This window comes from Callorhinchus milii, unplaced genomic scaffold (assembly GCF_018977255.1).
Source record: "Callorhinchus milii isolate IMCB2004 unplaced genomic scaffold, IMCB_Cmil_1.0 Scaffold79, whole genome shotgun sequence".
Taxonomy (NCBI): Eukaryota; Metazoa; Chordata; class Chondrichthyes; order Chimaeriformes; family Callorhinchidae; genus Callorhinchus; species Callorhinchus milii.
The window spans coordinates 49,738-73,051 of NW_024704820.1; the positions used below are offsets into that span (position 1 = coordinate 49,738).

General features: G+C 43.1%; 1 protein-coding gene across 3 annotated transcripts in view; it reads left to right on the top strand.

The window, feature by feature from the left end:
* The first annotated feature begins 1,771 nt into the window (after nucleotides 1–1,771).
* Nucleotides 1,772–23,314, top strand: part of zfr (zinc finger RNA binding protein) — a 44,297-nt gene continuing 22,754 nt past the window's right edge. The window contains exons 1-7 of one of the 3 annotated variants that reach the window (XM_007897156.2): nucleotides 1,772–1,857; nucleotides 2,031–2,112; nucleotides 13,232–13,511; nucleotides 14,794–14,917; nucleotides 15,985–16,218; nucleotides 17,574–17,791; nucleotides 22,688–22,876. In XM_007897156.2, coding sequence (XP_007895347.1) covers nucleotides 1,821–1,857; nucleotides 2,031–2,112; nucleotides 13,232–13,511; nucleotides 14,794–14,917; nucleotides 15,985–16,218; nucleotides 17,574–17,791; nucleotides 22,688–22,876 — 1,164 coding nt within the window. In that variant the 5' untranslated portion in view covers nucleotides 1,772–1,820. The remainder of the gene's footprint in view (nucleotides 1,858–2,030; nucleotides 2,113–13,231; nucleotides 13,512–14,793; nucleotides 14,918–15,984; nucleotides 16,219–17,573; nucleotides 17,792–22,687; nucleotides 22,877–23,314) is intronic. The other 2 variants (XM_007897157.2, XM_007897158.2) reach the window with 2 other exon arrangements.

Here is a 23,314-nt window from a genome sequence, read left to right on the forward strand (position 1 = left end):
TTGATTACTGCCAAGTATAATGGAATAAGGAACAGTAATTTGCAAGGGCAAGGTCTCAATAACAGTCAAAAAAATTAGTGTCTGATATATCAGAAGGATTGTTGGCTAGGACACTAGGAAAATTTCCCTTCACTTTTGGAATAGTGTCACAGGATGTCTAATCTTCACCTGAACAAGCAGATGGGAGATCTATCCAATGTCCCATCTGATAGACTATACCGAGAAAAAAATAAATCATGTTTTCCTGTGCACAAAGTAATTTCACAGGAAAACAAATTTTAGGCACTTTGGAGCTTTTTAAAAAAAATACGAAGCTATCCCAAAATTATTTTCTGTACATTGGTTTGAAGCCCAAAGAAAACAGAGACAGAATGAAGGCTGTAAGATGAGCCGTAAATGTGTGAGCCACATGCGTAAGACTGGACAGGGTAGGATTAAGAGTGCAGTTTGCATACTTGCCAAGGTCAAACCATTCCCAGCACAGTGAAGCAAGAATGAGATAGAGAAAGAGAAAGGGAGAGGAGGAGGGTAGGGAATTAAACAGTCAGCCAGTTTGTTCACCAGTTTAAACGAACAGAGCTGCTGAAGCATGCTTGTGTTCTTGTAGCCAGATGCACAAGAATAAGTAGATTTGTTTCTGGCTTTGCAAAGCGAATGGATGGGAAGATTTGGGCACATATGTGTTAAATAGTGGGAGGGAATCAGAGAGAGAGGCAGAAAGATACAGAGAGAAAAGCATAGAGTGGGGCCCAACTCCACTGACTTCCCATCACACAGAGGATATAGGTCAAGATCCTGGTCCTCACTTTCAAAGCCCTCCATGGACTTGCTCCTCCCTACTTCTGCAACCTCCTTACCCCTTACCAACCTGCCCCCTCCCTCCGCTTGGCAGGCTCCGGGCTACTTAATGGCACCCACCCTACCATTGGCGGACGGGCCTTCGGCTATTCTGCCCCCACGCCCTCTGCAATTCCATCCCGCAGTCCCTCTGACTCGCTTTCTCCCTTGTCTTGTCTCCTTCAAGACCCGTCTCAAGACCCTCCTCTTCGTCCTTGCCTTCGGTCACCCTCCTTCCCCCTCTGTCCTCCGCCCTCCCTGATTCCGACCCTCAGTTCGGCTCCGAAGCACTGATTGTCCAGCGCCTTGGGACATCCTCCCAACATGAAAGGCACCGTACAAATGTCATTTTGTTGTTGTTGCTGTTGTTGCTATTGATTGCAGCACCAACCCTCTGGACTGAGTAAGCTTGGAAATGCTCTGCCTGTCATTAATTTTTACAGTTCCTACATTTAATTTACAGCTGTGCTTCTTTTTAATGTATAAAAAAATGAAAAGCATTTAAACACATACACGCAGATAGATAAAAATATATTTCAAATAACTGCTTCTCCTTTGTTTCTTTTGAGAAGTTAAAACAAGCGATTGTTTGAAGAAATAATAATAATAATTCTTGCATTCGATTAAGCACCCGATCACGTCGCTGAGACAATCTCAAAAGCGCTTCACAGGATATACTGTAAAGTGTAAAGTGACTGTGTATTTTGTGGAGGGGGGAAAAAAAAACCAAATAAATCTGCCCTTTGCTTTGATTATTTATTCATTGCGATGCATTATTCCTTTCCATCTTGGCTTCCAACATGCAGCTGAAACCAAGGGCACAAGCAGCACCCGAAGCACTACAACTCCCAGAAGGCATTGGGGGGGCGGGCGGGCGTGTGGCACATGCGCAGGAGAGCAAGAGGCCGCCGCCGCTCAGTGACGTAACATCCACGGGTCACCAGCGGGTGAAAGGTCAGAGTTGGTCGCTCAAAGAAACCCCCATGATTCCTATATGCCCAGTCGTTTCTTTCACCTACGGTAAGTGTCGAATAAAACGCCTAAAAACGCGCCGGTTTCGGTAACTGATGCTTTCTACGTGTAGCTGGGAGTGTAGTGATGCCGGACGGTGCCTTTGGGGTGAGCTCGCTAACCGTGTTTCCCCTGTTTTGCCCCCCCTCCCTGTTTGTTGGGGCGCCTCGCGTGCCGCACAGTGCCCGGCCGGCTCGGCGAAGATGCCAAAATGGCTACCAGTAACTACTTTGGATTTACCCATGGTGGTGCTGCACAGTACAGGTACGTGACCCACCGCCAGCGGTGCCTTCAAACACATCTCTTCACCCCCCCCCCCCCCCCCCCCCCCCTCTCCTTACCCTCCCCTCCCCCCCCTCCTCACACACACACACACACCTATACACTCTGCACACCTCATCTCACCCAACACCCATCTCTCTCTCTCTCACTGTCTTTCTAAACACACACATATTCTGTCTGGAAACTGTTTCTCTCTCCCCCCCCCCCCCCCCCTCCCTCTTATTTCTTAATCGTTCATCCTTGCCCCGCGTTTCTTTTTTTTTAACACAAAAAAACACCACCTCAAATTTCTTGTTTTTTTTCCCCTCTCTCCCCCCCCCTCCCCCCCCCCAAAAAAAAAAAAAAATTTTTTCGTCACGTATTTGTATAACTATGTGTTGGTGTTTAAAAATCAGCGTTTCCAGTAATCACCGAGTTTACCGTTCGGTGAATCAAATGAACAGTGTAGGTAACGAATTCTGTTTATTGGAAAAATATATACTGCATATATTTTTTAAAAGTCTTCAAATTGAGGTACAGGGTTAGCTTTAATGATGGAGGGATTTTTTGTACGTGATGGTTTTGTCAAGTGGATCAAACCCCCCCCCCCTTCCCCCCCACCCTCTTCCCCCCCTACCAGAAAAAAATTCTAAAAGTATTGTGTTGTTCCCCAGCCCTTCCCCTGCCTTTTAAGTAAACTAGGTTGCAACAATATAGATGTTTGTGTATCAAACAGGTAAGGCTAGTTAGACTGGGGTCTTACTCGCACCCTGTACAATGGAAAGACTGACAACATTTTGAGAAAAATGAATATTAATTTTTGTTAATGTATAACTAATATTTTTGGCCAATGTGTTCACAATTAAAGACTATTTAAAGACAATTAAAAACTAATTAAAGAATATAACCATACATAGATACCGTGTACAGTTCTGGTTGCTGCAGTACAAAAAGATATTGCAGAAATCAAGAAGATACAGAGGAGGGTAATGGAAGGACTGGACTGTGAGGAGTGACTAAGTATATTGGGCAAGTTCATGCTGGAAAAGAGAAGATTGAGAGGTGACATGATTGCTGTCTAAGATTCTAAAAGGGCAAGACAATATAGATCATGACAGGCTGTTTGAACTTATCCAGAATAGTAAAACCAGAGGACACAGGCTGTGATTGAAGGGGTAAATTCAAAACAAATCTATGCAAACACTATTTCAGTGAGTGAATAGTGAACCTGTGGAACAGGCTCCATAGGGAGACAGTTGAAGCAGGAAGTGTTGATTCTTTCAAACACAGATTAGATAGTTTTATTTTAGGAAATAACATGGGATATTGTACATGGGTAGTTTGGGACATATGTGCATGCGACTGCCAGGAAGATGGAAGGCGAACTAGATGGATCTTAGTCTTTTTTGGCTAGCATTTTGTATGTTTTATTCCATGTATTTCAAACGTGATTCTTAATTCTATATTGAATTAGTTAGCTAAAATAATCTTACATCCTACTTTCTTCCTCCCAGTCACTGCAGTTTTCTAACCTTTTTAAATGGTTTATTTGCATACTGTTATTAGTCACTTAATAGTTTTGAGTAATTTATGCTGAAGGCAGAACAGTGCAACCTAACACTATTGTATGAAAGTATAGTCCTGAATTATTTATGTTCAGAAATTTGAGTCTTAATGTATAAAACTTGCAATAGATTCAGCGAGTGAACTCATACTAGTCCATGTTTACAATTTAGCTTATAGATCAGGTTATGGGCTTGATCTCTGAACAAAATTCAGAGCTTTGCAAGGAGACACAAATAGAATTCATGATGCCTCATACACTGTGCATTAGTATCTTAATTAAAAATAGTCTTCAACTATGTTAAATTGAATATCGTGCCCTGCTTATATTACTGGGAATGATTTGAGATATTTTTTGTTGGTATTGCATTGTGATACGAGAATAGGATGTGAATTGTTGCATTCTGGCATCATCCAAACATATTATGTTTACTGTATTACTGGAGAGTGCAGGCTGCTGGGAGGGTTCATGTTTTGAATTTTAAATTGCCAACAGCCCCTCACCCACTTAACATATAGCTGCTACATCACTCGGACTGACCACCTGCTCTGCAAAAAGTCAGATACATCTGCTGAAAGCTATTGTAGAATTTATTGTGGTGAAGAATGATACAGTAGAAAGAGTTTGTATAAAAGCACATTTCCATCTAAAGGTCTTTAAAAAGAAATCCAACTAAAGTAATTGTTTCATCAAACCATTCTTGTAGATAGATGTAACGACTTTTCTATAAATTTGATTTACTATGTCTTGAGACTTATACGATTTGTATGCAGTGGGTAGGGTTAATTGATATTATCCATTTGCTGCATTTTTGTTCTGGCAACAGCTAACCTGGCACATTTCATTCCCCCCCTTCAATCAAAGGTGCTGACTGTTGGTGAGTACAATTCCCCAGGCACCATTTGCTCTCTGATAGGGTACATTCTTCATGAGCAGTATATGCTTTGATGAAGCTTTTGTAAAATTCAAATGTGTGAAAATCTGAGTCAAATCCAAAGCTGTTTACTGGTGCGTTCCATTTCTCTTTTTTTCCTGCAAAATTTAGTAGATGGTGATGAGGAACGGCAGTCTAGCTTTTTCTTTTTCTCCCTACCTCAGTGAGCTTAGGCAATTATAGTTCTCTGAGGTGAGATCAGCTAACTCAATACAGAAAAAAGATTTCATTTGGATCTTTATGGCTGTTATTATTGGAGTTGATTTTGTTTTAATTTTACAAAGAAACTGTTGCCTTCTCTGGCCTAGGATGCTAAAAACATTTTTTTTTAGTTCTCTTATGGCTGCTTTGGCAGCGATCAGCTAACTCAGCATTAACAGTGGATGAACAAGCTGAGTGTTTTTTTCAGTTTGTGTAGCTGGAAAATAATTCCACCCCAGGCGAGTTGGCAAGTATCTATTTTCCAGTTCTGGTCTTGTGCAGTTCACCCATATTGATGTATGCAAGTTGTTGCTATCAAAATCATTAATCCTGTTACTGCACTGATCATAAAAATTATAACCTGGAAAAGTAAATGAACTGTAACTGTTACTGCATACACATTATTTTACATTGTCTTTAATATGGTGTTTTTAAACCTGAGTTGATAGATGTGCGCTGAATAGTAAAGGACGAAAATATTATTGGTGTTGGAAAGGCAAGTTAATGGTGAAACAACTTGATATAAAAAAGCTTTCTTTCTTACCAGTCAGAAATTGCCTGCAGGGGCGATTTTAGGAGATATTTCTTCTCTGGAATATTCCTCCACTCCTCACATCATGATTTAAGATCTGGAATTATTGTGTAGTAGCTGTTGGATCCCTGAGGTATTAACATTTTCCAGATTTTGCTGCACTATCTTCCCAATAAAAAGCTGTTTTCTTGGTGCTTTTAGTAGTTTGGGTGTAGGTTTGGGTGCTACTTTGGGCTGATAGTCTAGCCTGATCTTGCAAATAGATTATTGTTAGTGGTACTATCCTTTACATCCAACATTAAACTGAGATCCTGTTTGCCTGTTCAGTTGAACCTTAAAGACCCCACTACTGGCAATGGGGTCTCCTCTCACTCCCTCCATGAACCCCTCCAATCGGGTTTCCTTGCTGCCCACAGCATGGAAACTGCTCTGGTCAAGGTCACAAACGATATCCTGACCACGTGTGACCAGGGCTCCCTCTGCCTCCTCATCATTCTTGACCTCTCCGCCGTCTTTGACAACGTGGACCACTCAAACCTCCTCCACTGCCTCTCCTCCCCCTCAAACTTCAAGGTTCTGTCCTTGACTGGTTCAGGTCCTACCATTCACACCGCCTCCACTTTGTCGCGGCAAACGGCTTCTACTCCAGCTCCTGCACCGTCTTGTGCGGCGTTCCTCAGTGCTCTGTCCTTGGTCCCCTCCTCTTCACCCCCTATATGCTCCCCCTTGGTGACATCATCCGTAGACATGGGGTAAATTTCTACATGTATGCGGATGATACCTCTCTGCCTCCACCCTCAACTCCAGGACTACTGGCGTTCTGACTGACTGCCTGTCCGACATCAAGTCATGGACGAGGGACGACTTTCTTGAACTCAACATCAGCAAGACCAAGGCCCTCCTGATTGGCTCGCACCAGCTCCTCCGCACTTCAGGCGCTGGCAGCATCAGCCTCCACAGCTACACACTCAACCTCACTAAGCCAGTCAGGAACCTGGGTGTCTTGTTCGACCCTGAACTGTCCATTCTCCCCCACATCCGCACTGCCTACCACCACCTCCACAACATTGCCAGACTCCGCCACTGCCTCACCCCTCAGGCTGCCGAAACCCTCGCCCACGCATTCGTGACATCAAGGCTCGATTACGGGAACTCCCTGCTAATTGGCCTTCCTAACTCTTCCCTTCAAAAGCTGGACTTTATCATCCAAAACTCTGCAGCTCATGTCCTTTTCCGCACTATGCTCCGTGAACCCACCACCCCCACCCTCGCCCGGCTCCACTGGCTCCCCATCCGTCAGGATAGAATCCAGAATCCTCACCCTCACTTTCAAGACCCTCCATGGCCTTGCCCCCTCCTACATCTCTGACCTGCTGACCCCCTATCAACCTGTCCACTCCCTCCGCTCAGGAGGCTCCGGCCTGCTCCAGGTCTCCTGCCCGAACAGCCCAACCATCGGCGGTGAGCTTTCAGCCTCTCTGCCCCCATTCTTTGGAGCTCCATCCACAATCCCTTTGCCTTGCTCCCTCTCTTACCTTCTTCAAGGCACGACTCAAGACCCTCCTTTTTGACCATGCCTTCCGCCACCCTCCTACCTCCTCCTGCCCTCCTTATCCCAACCATGCCCCCCCACCCTCAGGTCCTGATTCCTGACTGTTCATTGCCCTGGGACATCCTCCCAACGTGAAAGGCGCTATATAAATGTAATTTGTTGTAAGGAGTGTCAGGTGAATTTTAATGAAGATAAATGAAAAGTAATGTATATTGGAAAAAGAAACCAAAGGTTTCCGAGCAATGTGAAACTGCTGTCAACACAGCACATATTGGGTTCCTTTTCAAGGATATTTGATGGAACGCAGCAGAGAGGTTACTCGAGTGTAACTCTTGGTCTCTGCTATAGTTGTTTAACTAGAGTGCCTGTTGGTTCAAAAGCTAAGTTTATGTGGATATGTGACAATACATGTACTTGATTTAAAAAAATGTCACCTGTGTGAAGAAAGGTGCTTGGTATCAAAGGCCCTTATTGAGCATCTTAGTACAGCAGGAGGCCTAGGCAAAACTCAAGTGTTGACAATAATAATAATAATCCTTGCATTTCATGTCGTGCATTATCACACCGTTAGACATCTCAAAGCACTTCACAGAATATACAGAATTGACTATTAGTGGACTAAATGCAGCTGATAACAATACTGACTGATGCTAGCTGGAGGAAAGATAGAGGAAAAAACAAGAATATTCTTAATTCAGTGTAAGACTTCTAAATTTCTCTTGCTATTACAGCACCAATTTGTTATATTTGACTAAGGTTTTCTCTTGCTCTCATGCTCTCACAAGTCTCACATTGACCTAGAACTATACCCTCTCTCAGCTGACCCAACCTTCCTTATTAGCAAAACCTTCACTGAGCCTAACAACTTAATCCTTTAAAGTGCCTTCAATAGTTCTGTCTTTCAGTAGGTGGTAAATATTACTTTGGTGACATGATAGCCAATTGGCTTAGAGAATAAATTACTTAACAAAGATAGATATTAATAATTTAGCTGAGTTGTATATCACAAGAATGCAACTGTAGATTGATGACACTCAAGCAAAAGACTTTGGTGGAAGTAAGTTATTAATAATAATACTCTAATCCTTGCTTTTGATAAAGTGCTTTTCATGTCAGGAGAATGTCTCGAAGTCCTGTGAAGCTAAGAAGCAACAACTCTTTCAAGGACCTTGGAGAGGAAGGGGTGGTTGGAGATGGGGCAACAGTTTGTGAGCAGCGATGGGTCCAGGGAAGGTTTTTTTTTAGGATAGTTGTGATGACAGCTGTTTTTAGGGGGGTGGGAACGGCCCAGTTGCCAGGGAGATGTTGACGAGGTCTGAGAGTAAAGGGGCGAGGAGGTGGAGCTGGGAGGTATGGAGAGCGATAGAGATGGGGTCGAGGGAGCAGGTGGTGGGCTTCATGCAGGTATAGTGATAGTGAGAGAGTAGGGGGATTCAGGTTTGAAGGTGAGGAGGGAGGGGTGGGTAGTGGCGTAGTGTGAGGGAGAGATAGGGAGTGAGTGGTGGTTGGGAGGGTTAAGGCGGCGGAACGAATCAGTGATTGAATTTGTTTTTTCTAAATACAATTTGACTTTTTTCAAATGATTTCATAATTTATCAGCTTTGGTCAGTTGCTGTTGCAAGCAAATGTACAATACAAGGCTATAAACAATAAATAGCTTGAATATGAAGTACTGTTCCTTATTCCTACTGAATTTGCCTCCCTCCAAAAGAATTGTTGAACAGAAATTTCAAAGTAGGTTAGACTAAAAATAGACTAAAATTTTGTATTGCAAATCACTTGCCTTGCATAATGGTTCTTGGAGCTAAACTGGAACTGTGGTAACAGGCAGAATTCCTACTAGTAAATTCAGTTTCTCCAGGCTCGGACTGTTGCACCACATACAAAAGAAAACCCCACGCTGTAATGGGATTCTTTCTGGGTATAAAGGATCTTTTCAATATTTTAACAACTAACCCTTTGATCGCTAAATGTTCTCTGCAGTTTTCAAAGTGTGTTCTCGAGCTTAAATTTTTTTTCCCTTGAACTTCTGATACCAGGGGGTAAGATTTGTATTGGTTCGTAGTCTTCTTTGTCACAAGAGTAATGATCATTCAATTATGTAATGCATGGAAAATTCTATTTAATATCCCTGTTTTGAGTATTCCATTAATTTGGTAACTAATGTTTCATTTTGCCTTGATGAAAATTTCCTTTTCAACATTACCCCTTCCCCCAAATTAAACTATTACTAATTTAGACTCGGGTCTGGTGTCCGTTGGGCTAAAACTAACTCCCTTAAATTTTTCCTAGTGATTGATTGTATTCTTAACAGAATAGAGTTCATTCTTCCAGATCTGAAAACACTGTAGGCATTTTTGTTGATGCTTTTAATGCTGCACTTGAAGTGCTGATGGCATTCTTGCTTTGCCTCATGGGGGGGGGGCATCCTCAGTTCTCCAAATCTGTCTTTCTGCTGATGACAGGTCAGCCTGTCCAGTCTGCAGGACTTGGAGGGGCAGATCAGTCACATGAGATTTTTCTCCATCGGTTCCCGTTAACCTTACAAGCCAAAGCCCAACGAGTCGGGTGGTCCTAGCGGGACAAGCAGCAGGATGTTTCCCAGACAGTGTTTTCAATAGCAGGTGTGTGGCTTTAGCTGGTTAAACTTCAACAGTACCTCAGTGAACACTCTGGGCCGTGGCCTTAGCCAGCCTGCACCTAATACTCTCTGGATTTAGGTAAACGCCCTCTTCGCCGGTCTCCCATCCACTACCATCCATAAAATCCAAATCATTCAAAACTCTGCCACCCGCAATCTCACCCGCACGAAACTCCGCTCCCCGATTACCCCAGTCCTTGCCAGACTGCACTGGCTGCCTATCCCAGAGAGGATCGATTTCAAGATCCTCACCCTTGTATTCAAGTCCCTGCACTCCTCTGCAACCCTCTACCTCTCTGACTTCCTCTCTCCTCAAAATAGTACCCATTGCCTCCGTTCCTCCGGGTCTGGCCTCCTCCTCGTCCCCCGAGTCCTCCGCTCCACCCTCGGTGGCCGTGCCTTCAGCCACTATGCCCCGAGGCTCTGGAACTCCCTTCGCTCCCTCCCTTCCTATTTTCAGGTCTCTGCTGAAGACCTTTCTTTTTGACCGCACCTTTGGTCACCTTCCTCCCCCTTCCCCCGGCTCGGTCCCAGAATCCGTTACTGTAAAGCGCTTTGAGATGCCGTCCGGCGTGGAGGGCGCTATATAAATCCAAGATGTTGTTGTTGTTAAACATGGTGCATCCTTCCGGTGCACTCTGTTCCACACAGAGAAATTTCCATTTATAGATTTCAGTGCCTTGGGACGACGTGAAAGGCACCATATAAATGTAATTTTGTTGTTGCATGTGTGGAATTCTAGTTTGAATACTCTTTAAGCAATCTTAAAAGGTTTCCACTTTTCATGTACCTGGTTGACCTAAAAAAAAGTTCAACATCACGATAATGGGTTCCTCCCACTGTCTCTGATAGCCGCAGTTGCAATTTCTTTTTCTAGTTCTGCTGTTGAGATTTTAGTCCTGCCACATCGGACAGAAATGTGATTTTGTTTTGACAGAAAATTACTATGAATACAGTTTGGAAAATCATTTTGCATGCAATGATGCCTGCAATTCAGTTCCCCCAGCCCTACAGCAGCAAATATTTTGGTCATGCAACAGGGAACCAGCACCTTAACACAAAATGTCTGCGCCTACTCTGCTGCTAATAGAGACTTTAGAGCATTATGAGGCTTATGACATTAATAGCAAATTAACTAAGTGAAAACTCTCCTGGCAATGGGAAGCTGATGTTTATAATAAGTGGCTTGTTGGAAGTGAGCAGTTGAATTCTGCAGCTCTGGTCTGTTATTTGTAACTGAATAGTGAGGAAGAACGCTCTCAAAATTACAAAGTGTGTTCTTGGTTCTGGATCAACTAAGTGTTCTAAGGTAATTCACAAGCTATGAAGGGGGTGTTAATCAAAGAAAAATGATTTAGGCTTGGTTGACTTTTTCTAGTTAGTGTGAAGCTGTTGACCATGATAATCGTGCACAGTACTAACAGAGTTCATTTGAAGCAGTTTGTAATAGGTCACCGGTGAGGCCACATTCAGAATAATTGCGCATTTTTGATATTTTGCCTTCAAAAGGACATTGGTGAGTGTTCCAAGAGAAACATTAAGGGTGGTTCCAGGAATGAGGCTCCAAGTAATGGTATCAGTGACTCTGAGGTAACCTTTTCATTATGGAAAGCACTTGAAAGGAGCTAGGTTTTTAAATTGCTGGGAACCTAGATACAAGTAGGTTGTAAACTCACAGATAGCTCACATGACACAAGTATAAAATAAATAAGCTCATGCAAGACATATATTAAAGGATTTCCCCTCCCCCTATCCCCTGTATTTGTGAATGTCTGGAATAGACTTCTAAGGAAAACAATAAATGTGTTGTATGAATAATCTTAATGATATGTTAGAAAGAGAACAGTGAACAGAAATGATCAAGTGATGTATGAAATGTGAATGGTTGGGACTTTGGAAAGGAAGAGCAACCTACATGAGAGGTTAAATAGATATTGTGTCATTTGTTTTATCTTTTAGAAGCTGAGAGCAATTTTTTTTAAAATCTAGCTTTTGAAAATTAATTGGAATGAGTAAATCCATGAAGGAGCAAGTTATAGATGCCTTCTGAAAGGGCACCAAATGACCGTTTCTCTTTCCATGTTTTATTTGAGGCCTATTTTGACCACATTTTCTGTTATCCACCCCGTTCGGCACCTACCCTCAGTTCGAGTGCCCAGCCAGCAGTGTCAAGCTCTTTAAGACATCCTCTTGATGTGAAAGTTGTTATGTAAATGTACTGTCTCGTGCGGTGTCCCTCAGGGCTCTGTCCTCGGTCCCCTCCTCTTCACCCTCTATATGCTCCCCCTCGGTGACATCATCCGCAGACATGGGGTTAACTTTCACATGTATGCGGATGACACCTAACTCTACCTTTCCTCTTCTACCCTCAACTCCACGACCCCCGATGTCCTGACAGCTGCCTGTCCGACATCGAGTCCTGGACGAGAGACAACTTTCTTCAACTCAATGTGCGCAAAACTGAGGCCCTCCTGATTGGCTCACGTCAGCGCCTCCGCACCTCAGGCACTGACAGCATCAGCATCCAAGGCTGCACTCTCCACCTCTCAAAGCCAATCAGGAACCTCGGGGTTCTGTTCGACCCTGGGTTGTCCTTTCTCCCCCATATCCGCGCCACAACTGGCACCGCCTTCCATCACCTCCGGAACATTGCCAGACTACGGCACTACCTCACCCCTCACGCTGCTGAAACTCTGGTCCACGCCTCTATCACCTCAAGGCTGGACTATGGGAACTCTCTCCTCGTCGGCCTTCCTCTGGCTCCGGTCTGCTACACATCCCCCGCCCCAACCGCCCTTCCATCGGTGGCCGGGCCTTCAGCCTCTCAGCCCCGAGGCTCTGGAACTCCATCCCCCAGTGCCTTCGCCGCTTCCTCCCTTTCCTCCTTCAAGGCCGGTCTCAAGACCTTTCTCTTTGACCGTGCCTTCAGCTCCCCTCTCGACTCTCTTCCCCCTCCTCGCTCCCTCCCTTCCCTCCCCTCACCCTGACCATTTCCCTCCTGCTCGGGTCCTGACCCAACTGTCCAGCGCCTTGGGACGTCCTCCCGACGTGAAAGGCGCTATATAAATGCAATCTTGTTGTTGTATTAACCCTTTTCAAAAGTATTTTAAAAGGCTTTCTTTCTGTACCTTATTGGATTTGTCAGGTTTTGGTAGATTGATGGGCCTTCGATTGTATTCCAAGCATTGCAGTAATAGAGCTTGATTTTTGAACGTAAGTGATGTGGATGAAGACCTTGCACACATCTCTCTAACTAAACAATGGCGCATAAACTTGAAGCAGAAAATAAACGTGTCAGTCTGCCTGTCTGGAACTATCTGAGAATCCTCTTAAACACAAGAAGAAGATTCCCCAAGTACTAAAGTTTTGAGCCAGTCAAATGGGCCTCAAAGGAAACAATAACAACTTGCATTGATATAGTGAGAAAAGATCACTTGGTGCCAGTAAATCTTCCCCTTTGAGCCCCCAAAAAGCTGAATCAACATGAATGTATTTGCTTTCGGACAATGAAGAGCTGCAAATTCTTCATCAAATTCTGAAATGTAATGGAACTTTGGTAATTATTGAAGCGAAATACTGACATTATCGTTTTTGCTTTTTTTTAAAAAAAAAGCCAGAGTATCACGACTGCTATTTGAAGGCTCTGAGAATTCTACGTATGTAATCAAAACGTGTCTTGTTTGTTTTGAATTTCGCAGCCAACAGCCGGCCACTGGCATCGCATACTCCCATCCCACCACAGCTGGCAGCTACACTGTCCATCAGGCCCCAGTAGCTGCTCACGCTGTGACTGCAGCTTATGCTCCTGCCGCTGCTGCTTCAGCAGCCAGGCCAGTTCCAGCTGCTGCAGCAGCTGCTGTTGCCACAGCTGCCTATGGGGGGTATCAGACTGCACACACAGCAGCAGACTACGGATATGCACAACGGCAGCAAGAAGCCCCTCCACCGCCGCCGCCAGTCACCACACAGAACTACCAGGTACACCATAAATAAAGCACGTGATGTTGATTGCAGTTGTCAGATTTTAGCTGAATATTTATTGGAGGAAAAACGTCAAATTGTATGTTTAATAATATGTTGCGCTTCTGTAACAATCTCTTTGGTCCATCTGATCTCTCCCACACTACTTTCGTCCACAAAATATAGTCAATTCACTTTACGTTATATTCTGTGAAGCTCTTTGAAGACATCTTCACAATGTGAAAAGGCGCTATATCAAATGCAAGGATTATTATTAATATTATTATTAGTGTTACCAGTTCACTGAACATAAGTTATATGGCTCACCGGTTCAGTAACCAGGTAACAACAGTTTGGGGGAAACCTTCGGCACTGGAAATCTTTCTGTTATTCTAGAATACCTTGTGGATTTTTTTAATGCTAACAAAAAATGAAAATGCAATATTTTGGAATTTCATGCAATTTTAAGTAAGTTTTCTACCAAATGTTCTGCATGTCCAACTTCCAAACTTGTACATCAGAGGCCATTACTTTGGTGGAGAAAGGAAGGCTTGCTATATTTTTCTTCCTTTGTCTTTCCCTAACATAAGGGCATCAAGGTTAATTCCAATGCTTCCAGCTGACATCATCTGACTCGTTACATATGGGAAATTCAGCCTGTAATCTATCTTTTCTGTCTGACTTTGTACTAGACCTAATAGTTCCTTCTGCTTCTATCAGAGAGGGAAAAAAATCCTATTTATGGCTGAATTTTTAAAATCCAAATTAGAGTGAGTTTCTCCCAGTTTCCTGGCCAACAAATCCTCCCCCACTCTCCATAAAAATTGGTTACTCCATTGCTGTTTGTGGGACATAAAATTGCTCACTTCAATCCACGACTGTTTGTGGGTCACTGCTGTGTGCAATTGACTGTCGCATTTTGCCCACAAATATACAACCAATTCACTTTACAGTATATTCTGTGAAACGCTTTGAGACATCTAGAAGACGTGAAAAGTGCTATATCAAATGCAAGGATTATTATTATTGTTAATTGGCTGTTGCATTCGCCCACACAGATGCCCCACTTTACAGTAAATCCTGGAGGCACTTTGAGATGTCTCGATAATGTGATACAGCACTATATCAAATGCAAAGATAATTTTTCTTATGTCATTAATTTTTGCTCCTAGGACTATTTTTTGATGATCTCAATCAGTTTCTCTGCAATGTTTTCTTTCCAATGCTAATGCAGGACAAATGTGATGAGTAATAAAAATCTTGGGAGTTCGGTTTGGTAACCCTGTTCTTTTTATATTAGGATACCTATACATACGTGAGATCCACAGCACCAGCTCTCGCCTATGACAGTAAACAATACTATCCGCAGCCTACTGCTGCGGCTCAGCCACAACCCACTGCAGCAGAAGCTTACTACCAAGCTGGTGAGTTTGATGACAAAGGAAAGAATAATTAAAGTATGAGGATAATCAATATTAATACTGTAACCTCTGCTTCTACATAACTTGTACCACATCTACGTTAGCAAATAAGTAATGTAGAGTTTCATTTGCTAAACTGGAGTACTAGCCCCAGAGGTGTTGATTTTATTGAGTATATATTTTTTCATCTCAATTTTTTTTAAAGATACGGCTAGGTTGATGTATTGGATGGTTGTGCAAATCTTATCTGACTAAAATGGGTGGGTGGTACTATAGTTCATTACAATTTTGAGCATGCCAATAGGTTTCCCATTGAATAAAGCCTTGGGTAAGGCTTTAAATGTTTTAATTCTGTATGAATGTGGGACGGATGACTTATTACTATTTGAAAACTAAAGTGCATTATTTTTAAAAAAACCTGCTGTTTAAGTTTGACCCATGTAAATGTAAAGTGTTACATTTCAACTCTTTTGCTTCGGGTCAGAGTCTTTGAAGTCATATTTGGGAGAATGACCCACTTTTACTGTAGTTACTGGGTGCAGGCCAGTGTGGTCCAAGCTTTTGGCTGATTAAGCAATATTTTTGTGTTTCCCTTCCAGTAACGTATCAGGTTTATGCAGGGAGTGGAGGGTAAAATAAATGGAGGGAGGGAGGGAGGTGGGGGCTGATGAAATGGAGGGAGGGATGGGGAGCTGGATGAAATTGGCCTGCGGATCTAGGCTTCCAGCAACAACCTGAAGAGAACATTCTCTGTCTCAACTTGAGAATCCAGTGCCACTCCAGATGTTGCATGATCAGATAAATGAAGAGATTCTTGACTGACTGCTGCTGTTTTGCTGAATAACTAAGTATGAATTAAAACGTTAATCAGTGATTGCTTTACTGTGCATCCTACCACATGGTGTTCGTTGATAGAGCTCACTGAGTCTGGGGCTGCTAAATTTGGGTGGAGTTTACAACAATTCATAGCATATCTTATGAGACCCAGCAAGTTGGATTTAACGATAACCTTCTGTTAGTGTTCTTTTAAATCTTTTAATAAGAGGTGCTGAATATGTTTTTTTTTCCAGCTGCAAAGGCGGGATATAGCCAAGCTGCAACACAATACACCCAGGCACAACCGACTCGCCAGGTCACGGCAATAAAACCAGCTGCACCCAACCCAGCGACGACCACCTTCACTGTTTATCCTGTCTCCACCACCGTGCAGCCAGCTGCAGCAGCTGCTGCAGCCGCCGCAGCCACTGTGGTGCCATCCTACACTCAAAGTGGTACGTACGGCTCAACCGCTGTGACTTACACTGGTAAGTGGGGAATCCACTTAGATTTAGGGTCTTTTTTTGTCACTTACCATTTTAAAAAAGACTTTTTTCTTTGCTTGTAAAGATAAGGGATGTTGAGACTGGAAATTGGAACAGTGTCAGCAATGAGTACTCCCAGGTTAGGTACTGTAGGATTAAACATGGATTTGCCCAACATCCATTGGGAACCAGCTTGAGAAGTGCCAACAACCAGTTTAATGTTGGACCCTTACAGCCATCAATCTGGAGTAGATTTGATACCAAGGTCTCTGAGCAGAAAAGCTAGTGCTTAGCCATTGTGCTCCCCAGCTCCCTTGAATTGGAGGTTCTGTGCGTCTTTGTTCTTGGCTTTTTGGTTGCAGTGTTTTGAACGGAGTTTTTGTTGTCAAGAAATCATTTTTATGCATAATTGTGCATTCTGTATCCCCCCACCTAAAGTGGTTTATTAATAAGCCTTGATTAATGTCACCATGAGGCAACTGCCAGGATGTGTCCCAAGTTCAGTCTGGGGTTAAAAACTGAAGTTTGTGCCTCACCTTATTGTGCTGTCACTGGAATATGGAAAATTAAATGTATATCCCCACTGTTATAGTATTGCACTGTTATTGCAGGGCACTTGGCTATCAAGTTGGCTTTGTGGGTATAATTTAAATGAAGCTTTTCTACGACTGTTAAATCTGCCTCTTGTAGAAGCGTGGGCTTAATTTATACCCAAACAAGCTTCGTGTGAGAACCTCTAAAAATTTATTGAAGATATCAAATAATATCAAGTTAAATTACAGCTTGCAGGACTGAGATTACATTGGTATATTTGTCTTGATTAACAGCAGCTGCTTAGTGAGATCTTGTTGCAGTCAGAGTGTTGTGTTTTTGGTTGTGTTCGTATTGGACCTTCTGATGAGCTGTTGCAGGACCACATTAGTGTGCGAGTGCAGATGGCTGCAATTTGGTTTGCAATTTAGAAGCACTTTTAAGAGATTGTATGAAATCTATCATATATAAGTCTATTCTTGGGTCAGGCACGCAAACAAACTAGTTTTTAATGCCTACCTTGTATTGAAATCTGAATTGAAGTTACTCTCATCTCTCTGGTTTGCGTAGCACTTTCCTTGCAAAACAGTTGAAATATCCACAATGCTATCTGGATAAGGACCATGAACACTATTCATCAAACTACTCCAGTTCCAATGGGACACCTCTACCTGAAAGGGACTATTTAGTAGTATGTTCTAATAGTATTATTGCACAATCTGGCCCTTCAAGCATTATTACACCCACTCTCACCTTTCTTGGTTTCAGCCATTCGCGCCTGTTGTATCGATCTGCGAGGCAAAAAAGGTTTCTACTTTATTTTTTAGGGGCTACGTATGCTGGATATGAAGCTGCAGTGTATTCTGCTGCATCGTCCTATTACCAACAGCAACAGCAGCAACAACAGAAACAAGCAGCAGCTTGGGCTGGGACCACTTTCACCAAGAAAGTGCCATTTCAGAATAAACAGAAACCAAAGCAGCCACCCAAACAGCCTCAGATCCATTACTGTGATGTTTGCAAGATTAGTTGTGCTGGGCCACAGGTAAGAAATGTTTTACAATTGATGAGCAATGAAAATTGTGCTTGGTCTGTACACTGTGCCAATGTGCTTTAAACATTTTAACAAACAACTTTGGTGCATTGGAAAGCAATTGAGTCAAATGAAGCTTGCAGCACCAGCAAATAATAATCCCTGAATTTGTTTTAGCACCTTATGTCGTTGAGATGCCTCACAGCACTTCACAGAATATATTCTAAAGTGGATTGACGATATTGTCGGCAAAGCGCGGCAGTCGATTGTGCACAGCAGTGTCCCACAAACAGTCGTGGATTGAGTAATTCTACATTCTATACAAACCCAAGTAATTCGACATTTGACATAGTAAAACCTTTTGTTGAAAAATGTTTAGCAATCTGCCTATTTATGTAGGCTTGTTTTCGGTATACGTAATGTATATGCTCAGGTAAAAATACAAATTTAAGAAAGTACTTTATTTGAATGATGGCCTGAAATTACTGTTACTGTCCAGGATTGCACACAGGAAGAATGGCAAGGCATTGTAAGATTGCTGATGCCCATACATTAGTAAGAGTAATAATAATAATTCTTGCATTAATGTAGCGCTTTATCACCTTTTCGAGATGTCTCAAAGGCTTCACGGAATATACTATAAAGTGATTTGGCTGTATATTTTGTGGGCGAAACATGACAGTGAATTGCGCACATCAGTGTCACACAAACAGTCGTGACCAATTTTTAAGAGTATGCAGCTTTGTGCGAAAATTTTTAAAAATCTGGAGAACAGTTGCATTAACATTTGCTGTTGATCTATGAATGGTATATTCATGGTGACAAGGCACTATAGCTTCCATAGTGACGTTGACAGAGACCTTATCTTTTTTTTCTCTCTTCAATCCCTCCCCCCCTCTCCCCGTTAATAATTCAACAGGAGGTGGTAAGAATATAGTGTTTATTTCACTAATATCAAATATATATAAGACGAACGGTAAAGTTCACAATCTGTATTCAAACCATATGACCATATAATACAATAGTCCGCACCATACAACGACACAGATATACGAATCAAATAATTGAGAAATAACAATATGCACTCAGGAATTGCTCAGTACTCCAGACAAAACAGTAAGCCCGAGAACACACCCCAACATACACAGCAGAGATCAGCCCCTGGAAATCCTTCAGGGACAACTGATTGTGTGATACAAACCTTAATAAGGACTGGAGCCCGGTAAACCCTCGGACACAACCAATCCTATAAAAACAGTACTTAATCACAGAACTATCACTCAATATCACAGAGAGTGGCTCCTGTAAACTCAACAGAAACAATCAGCTCTTAGCACACACCTCACTTGTGCTGCTTAACCTGACTTCTGCTTTTCAAACAGACCAACCATCACTATTGTTATTACTTCTCTGCTTAGCAAACAGAACCGAAAACATATTACCCACTGTTCATCCTCTTTCACTTGGTCACTTTCTTTCTAGAAGTAAATTCACTCACCCCTGTTCATACGCATAGATACATTAGAATCGATATTGATTCCACTGGGAAGTGTGCTGACCCTCTACACAACTCCCAACTATTTCAAAGTTACATCTTTTATGTGTTTCTAACTCCACCTCTCCTTGTCACAGAGATTGCCCCCACCCTTCGCAGGCTGCTAGCAATCTTTGAGCAGACTCTTTTCGCATAGGAAAATAACTTAAGGAGAGAGATATATGTACAGCTAATTGGGAGGATTCCTTTCCTGTTTCTTAGTCTTGAGCTAATCAGATTTCCAGGAGTGCGCTTCTCTCTCTCTGAGTCTCCTTGATTTCATATCTGTGCTCAAGGACATGATTACTCAGTTCTTAGATGGGAGGATGACAATGCATCCAGGCACGGAGCGAGGGAAGGTTATCAGAACCTGACCTCAGCTGGGGTCAGGCCAATATATTCTTACCTTTGCTAATACTAATTGGCACATGTACCCTCTCAGGGGTCCTAAGGTAGTCATTTAAAAACACACACTTGTCTATCAAAGATAAAAAGAAGAACAGTAAAGTTCACAATCTGTATTCAAACCATATGACCATATAACACAATAGTCCGCACCATCAAAAATCAATCAAAAATCCTAAAAACAGTAAGCATCACAAATATAATCTTACGCACCCCCTTCCCCTGCATGTGCCTGTAACTTTGACATCAGGTTTCATGTTAATCTAAAATTAGCATTTGAAGAGAAAGAACTTGAAAGAGGATGTGGAAGGAGCAGGGTGTTTAGAGGTTAGTTGAATACTGAAGTGCCAGGAATGAGCAGCTGTATTGATTTGATGATACTACTTTACATTTATCATAATAATGTTTGCATTCGATATAGCTCTATCATGTTGTCGAAATGTCACAAGATATACAGTAAAGTAATGTGACTATGTATTTTGTTGGTGAACTCAGCAGCTAATCGGTGAACAGCAATGCCCACAAACTGCCATGGAGTGAGTGACCAATTTTATTTGGGGGATTGTTGACCAGGAGAAACTCCCTTTTTTCGAAAAGAGCCATGGGATCTTTACCGTCCTCCTGAACAGGCAGACAGGACCTCTCTTTAATGTTTATCCGAAGGATGGCACCTCCAACAATACAGCATCCACCCGGCACTGTATTGGGAGTGTCAGACTATATGAGTTTCAAGTCCCAATGTGGGGCTTTGAACCCAAACTTTCTGACTCCGAGGTGAGAGTGCCACCAATTGAGCCACGCTGACACTCCCCACCTTATTCACAGAAGATAATAATAATAATAATCCTTGCATTTGATATCGCGCTTTTCACGTCGGGAGGACGTCCCAAAGCGCTTCACAGAACATACTGTAAAGTGAATTGACTGTATATTTGTGGGCGAACGTGGCAGCCAATTGCGCACAGCAATGTCCCACAGACAGGCGTAGATTGAATATGACCAATTTATTATTGTTTTTGGTTTTGGAAGGATTATTATTAGGCTCTGTGTGGAGTAAGGAAACTTGCCCAAGGTTTCGCCCTCTGCCTGGAATTGAACTCAGGTCTCTCGCTTGCAAAGCGAGTGCTCTAACCACTGAGATACAGGACTCCACAAGATCACCATCATCTCACAGAGTTTTAGATTAAGAGTAATGATATCATGATTATAGGGGCTGAGAGGCTGAAGGCCCGGCCACCGATGTTAGGGCGGGGGATGTGGAGCAGACCGGAGCCAGAGGAACTGAGGGTAAATAGGGGCAGGTAAATAGGGGGATAGTAGGTCGGAGAGGTAGGAGAGTGCAATGGCCTTGTAGGTGAGGATGCGGATCTTGAATTCGATCCTCTGGGGGATGGGGAGCCAGTGGAGGCGAGCGAGAGTGGGAGTGATGTGGTCGCGAAGTCTGGTGCGGGACAGTACACGAGCTGCAGAGTTCTGAATGACCTGCAGCTTGTGGAGGAAGGTGCCGGGAAGGCCGACGAGGAGAGAGTTCCCATAGTCCAGCCTTGAGGTGATAAAGGCGTGGACCAGAGTTCAGAGGCGTGAGGGGTGAGGTAGTGCCGTAGTCTGGCGATATTCCGGAGGTGATGGAAGGCGGTGCCAGCTGTGGCGCGGATGTGGGGAAGAAAGGACAACTCAGGGTCGAACAGAACCCCGAGGTTCCTGATGGCTTTGAGAGGTGGAGAGTGCAGCCTTGGATGCTGATGCTGTCAGCGCCTGAGGTGCGGAGGCGCTGACGTGAGCCAATCAGGAGGGCCTCAGTTTTGCGCACATTGAGCTGAAGAAAGTTGTCTCTCGTCCAGGACTCGATGTCGGACAGGCAGCTGTCAGGACATCGGGGGTCGTGGAGTTGAGGGTAGAAGAGGAAAGGTAGAGTTGGGTGTCATCCGCATACATGTGGAAGTTAACCCCATGTCTGTGGATGATGTCACCGAGGAGGAGCACATAGAGGGTGAAGAGGAGGGGACCGAGGACAGAGCCCTGAGGGACATCACACGAGACAGTGCGGGGGCTGGAGGAAAAGCTGTTTGCAGAGACAAAATGAAGACGGTGGGAGAGGTAGGACCTAAACCACTCAAGGACAGGGCCTTGAAGGTTGAGGTGGGAGGACAGGCGATGGAGGATAGAGTGGTCAACTATGGGACACTGGTGGACAATAAGGGTTTGCACCCAAGCTGGGGGTTGGCTTGGTTGAGAAGCCAGTTGGAAAACCACAGCAGGAGTCAGGAGATGAATGATTAATTTATTTTGGAGCATTGTTAGCCAGGACCCCAGGTTTTTCAAAAAGTAGGCAAGGGAGGGAACTAGGCAAAGGGAATGTAGGATGGAGTTCCAGAGGATGGGGGCAGGAAAATCTCCCTTCCCTTTTTGAATACTGTCATGAGTTCTTTAATATCCATCTGAACAGATAGATGGGACTTCGGTTTAATCTAACATCCGAAAGATGATTCCTCTGTTCCCCAACAATCTCCTGGACTAATGCCTAAACATTTCTTTAGATTGTCTTCTAGACAAGTCATTTCCTGATTGATAACGCAAACAATAGTCTGAAAAACATTAAGCGATGGTAGAAACACAAATTTGTAGCACAGAGGTGCTGTTTGACTCTTTTTTTCTTTTTTTTAAATTGCTCCCAGTTTTAATCCCACTTTCCAGTTCTTTCTCCATGTCCCTCAATATTTTACTTCAGCGACTTGTCCAATGCACTTTTGAATAAATCTATTGATTCAGTCTCAGTAAAGGCACCTGTAGTGATGAATTCCACACCTTGAAACCTTGTAAATGAAGAAGTTCCTTATAATTTCTGAAACCCCTGATTCATCTGTTAATAATCCGTTACCAAGCAAACTTTACTATCTGTGAACAGCAAGTTTAACAAAGAGTTTATATTGATAGTGAGGGAATAATGTATCCATTGGTTTTGTAACCAGACCTACAGAGAACATTTGGAAGGGCAAAAACACAAGAAGAAGGAAGCTGCTCTGAAATCCACGAACCAGAGTAGTAGCACAGGAGTGGCTCGAGGTGTTCAGAATCAGCTGCGTTGTGAGCTCTGTGACGTTTCTTGCACCGGTGCAGACGCTTATGCAGCTCATATTCGTGGAGCAAAACACCAGAAGGTAAATGTGCTGTTTGCAGTTGTATAACTCAAATGCTTTTAATAATTTAGTTCTGGAGATGCTTATCCAATTCAATTGGTTTGTTAAGCTTCCGGCAAATGTCCATCAAAGTCAGGGAAAGCTCTTTTGAGGGAAATTGCAAAAATGTATTTTCAAATGTACTTGAGTGTATGGAAAAAGCTTGTGAAACTTATTCTATTGTGGCTTGAATGAATGCTATTCTTCGGCTTTAATGGAAATAGAATTAGTTTCTTGCAGCAATGGCTGTTGAGCACAGTTTGCAACTGGCAATCTGACCATTTTGGGATTGATTTGTGTGTGTGAGCGTGCGTGTATGTGTGCGTCCAGTCTTACTTCAAGATACAAAGCTTCCTTTGGATTTTTTTCCAGCTTTATTTTTGAGCTGAGAGTGAAAGAGTAAATAGGTACAACACGAAA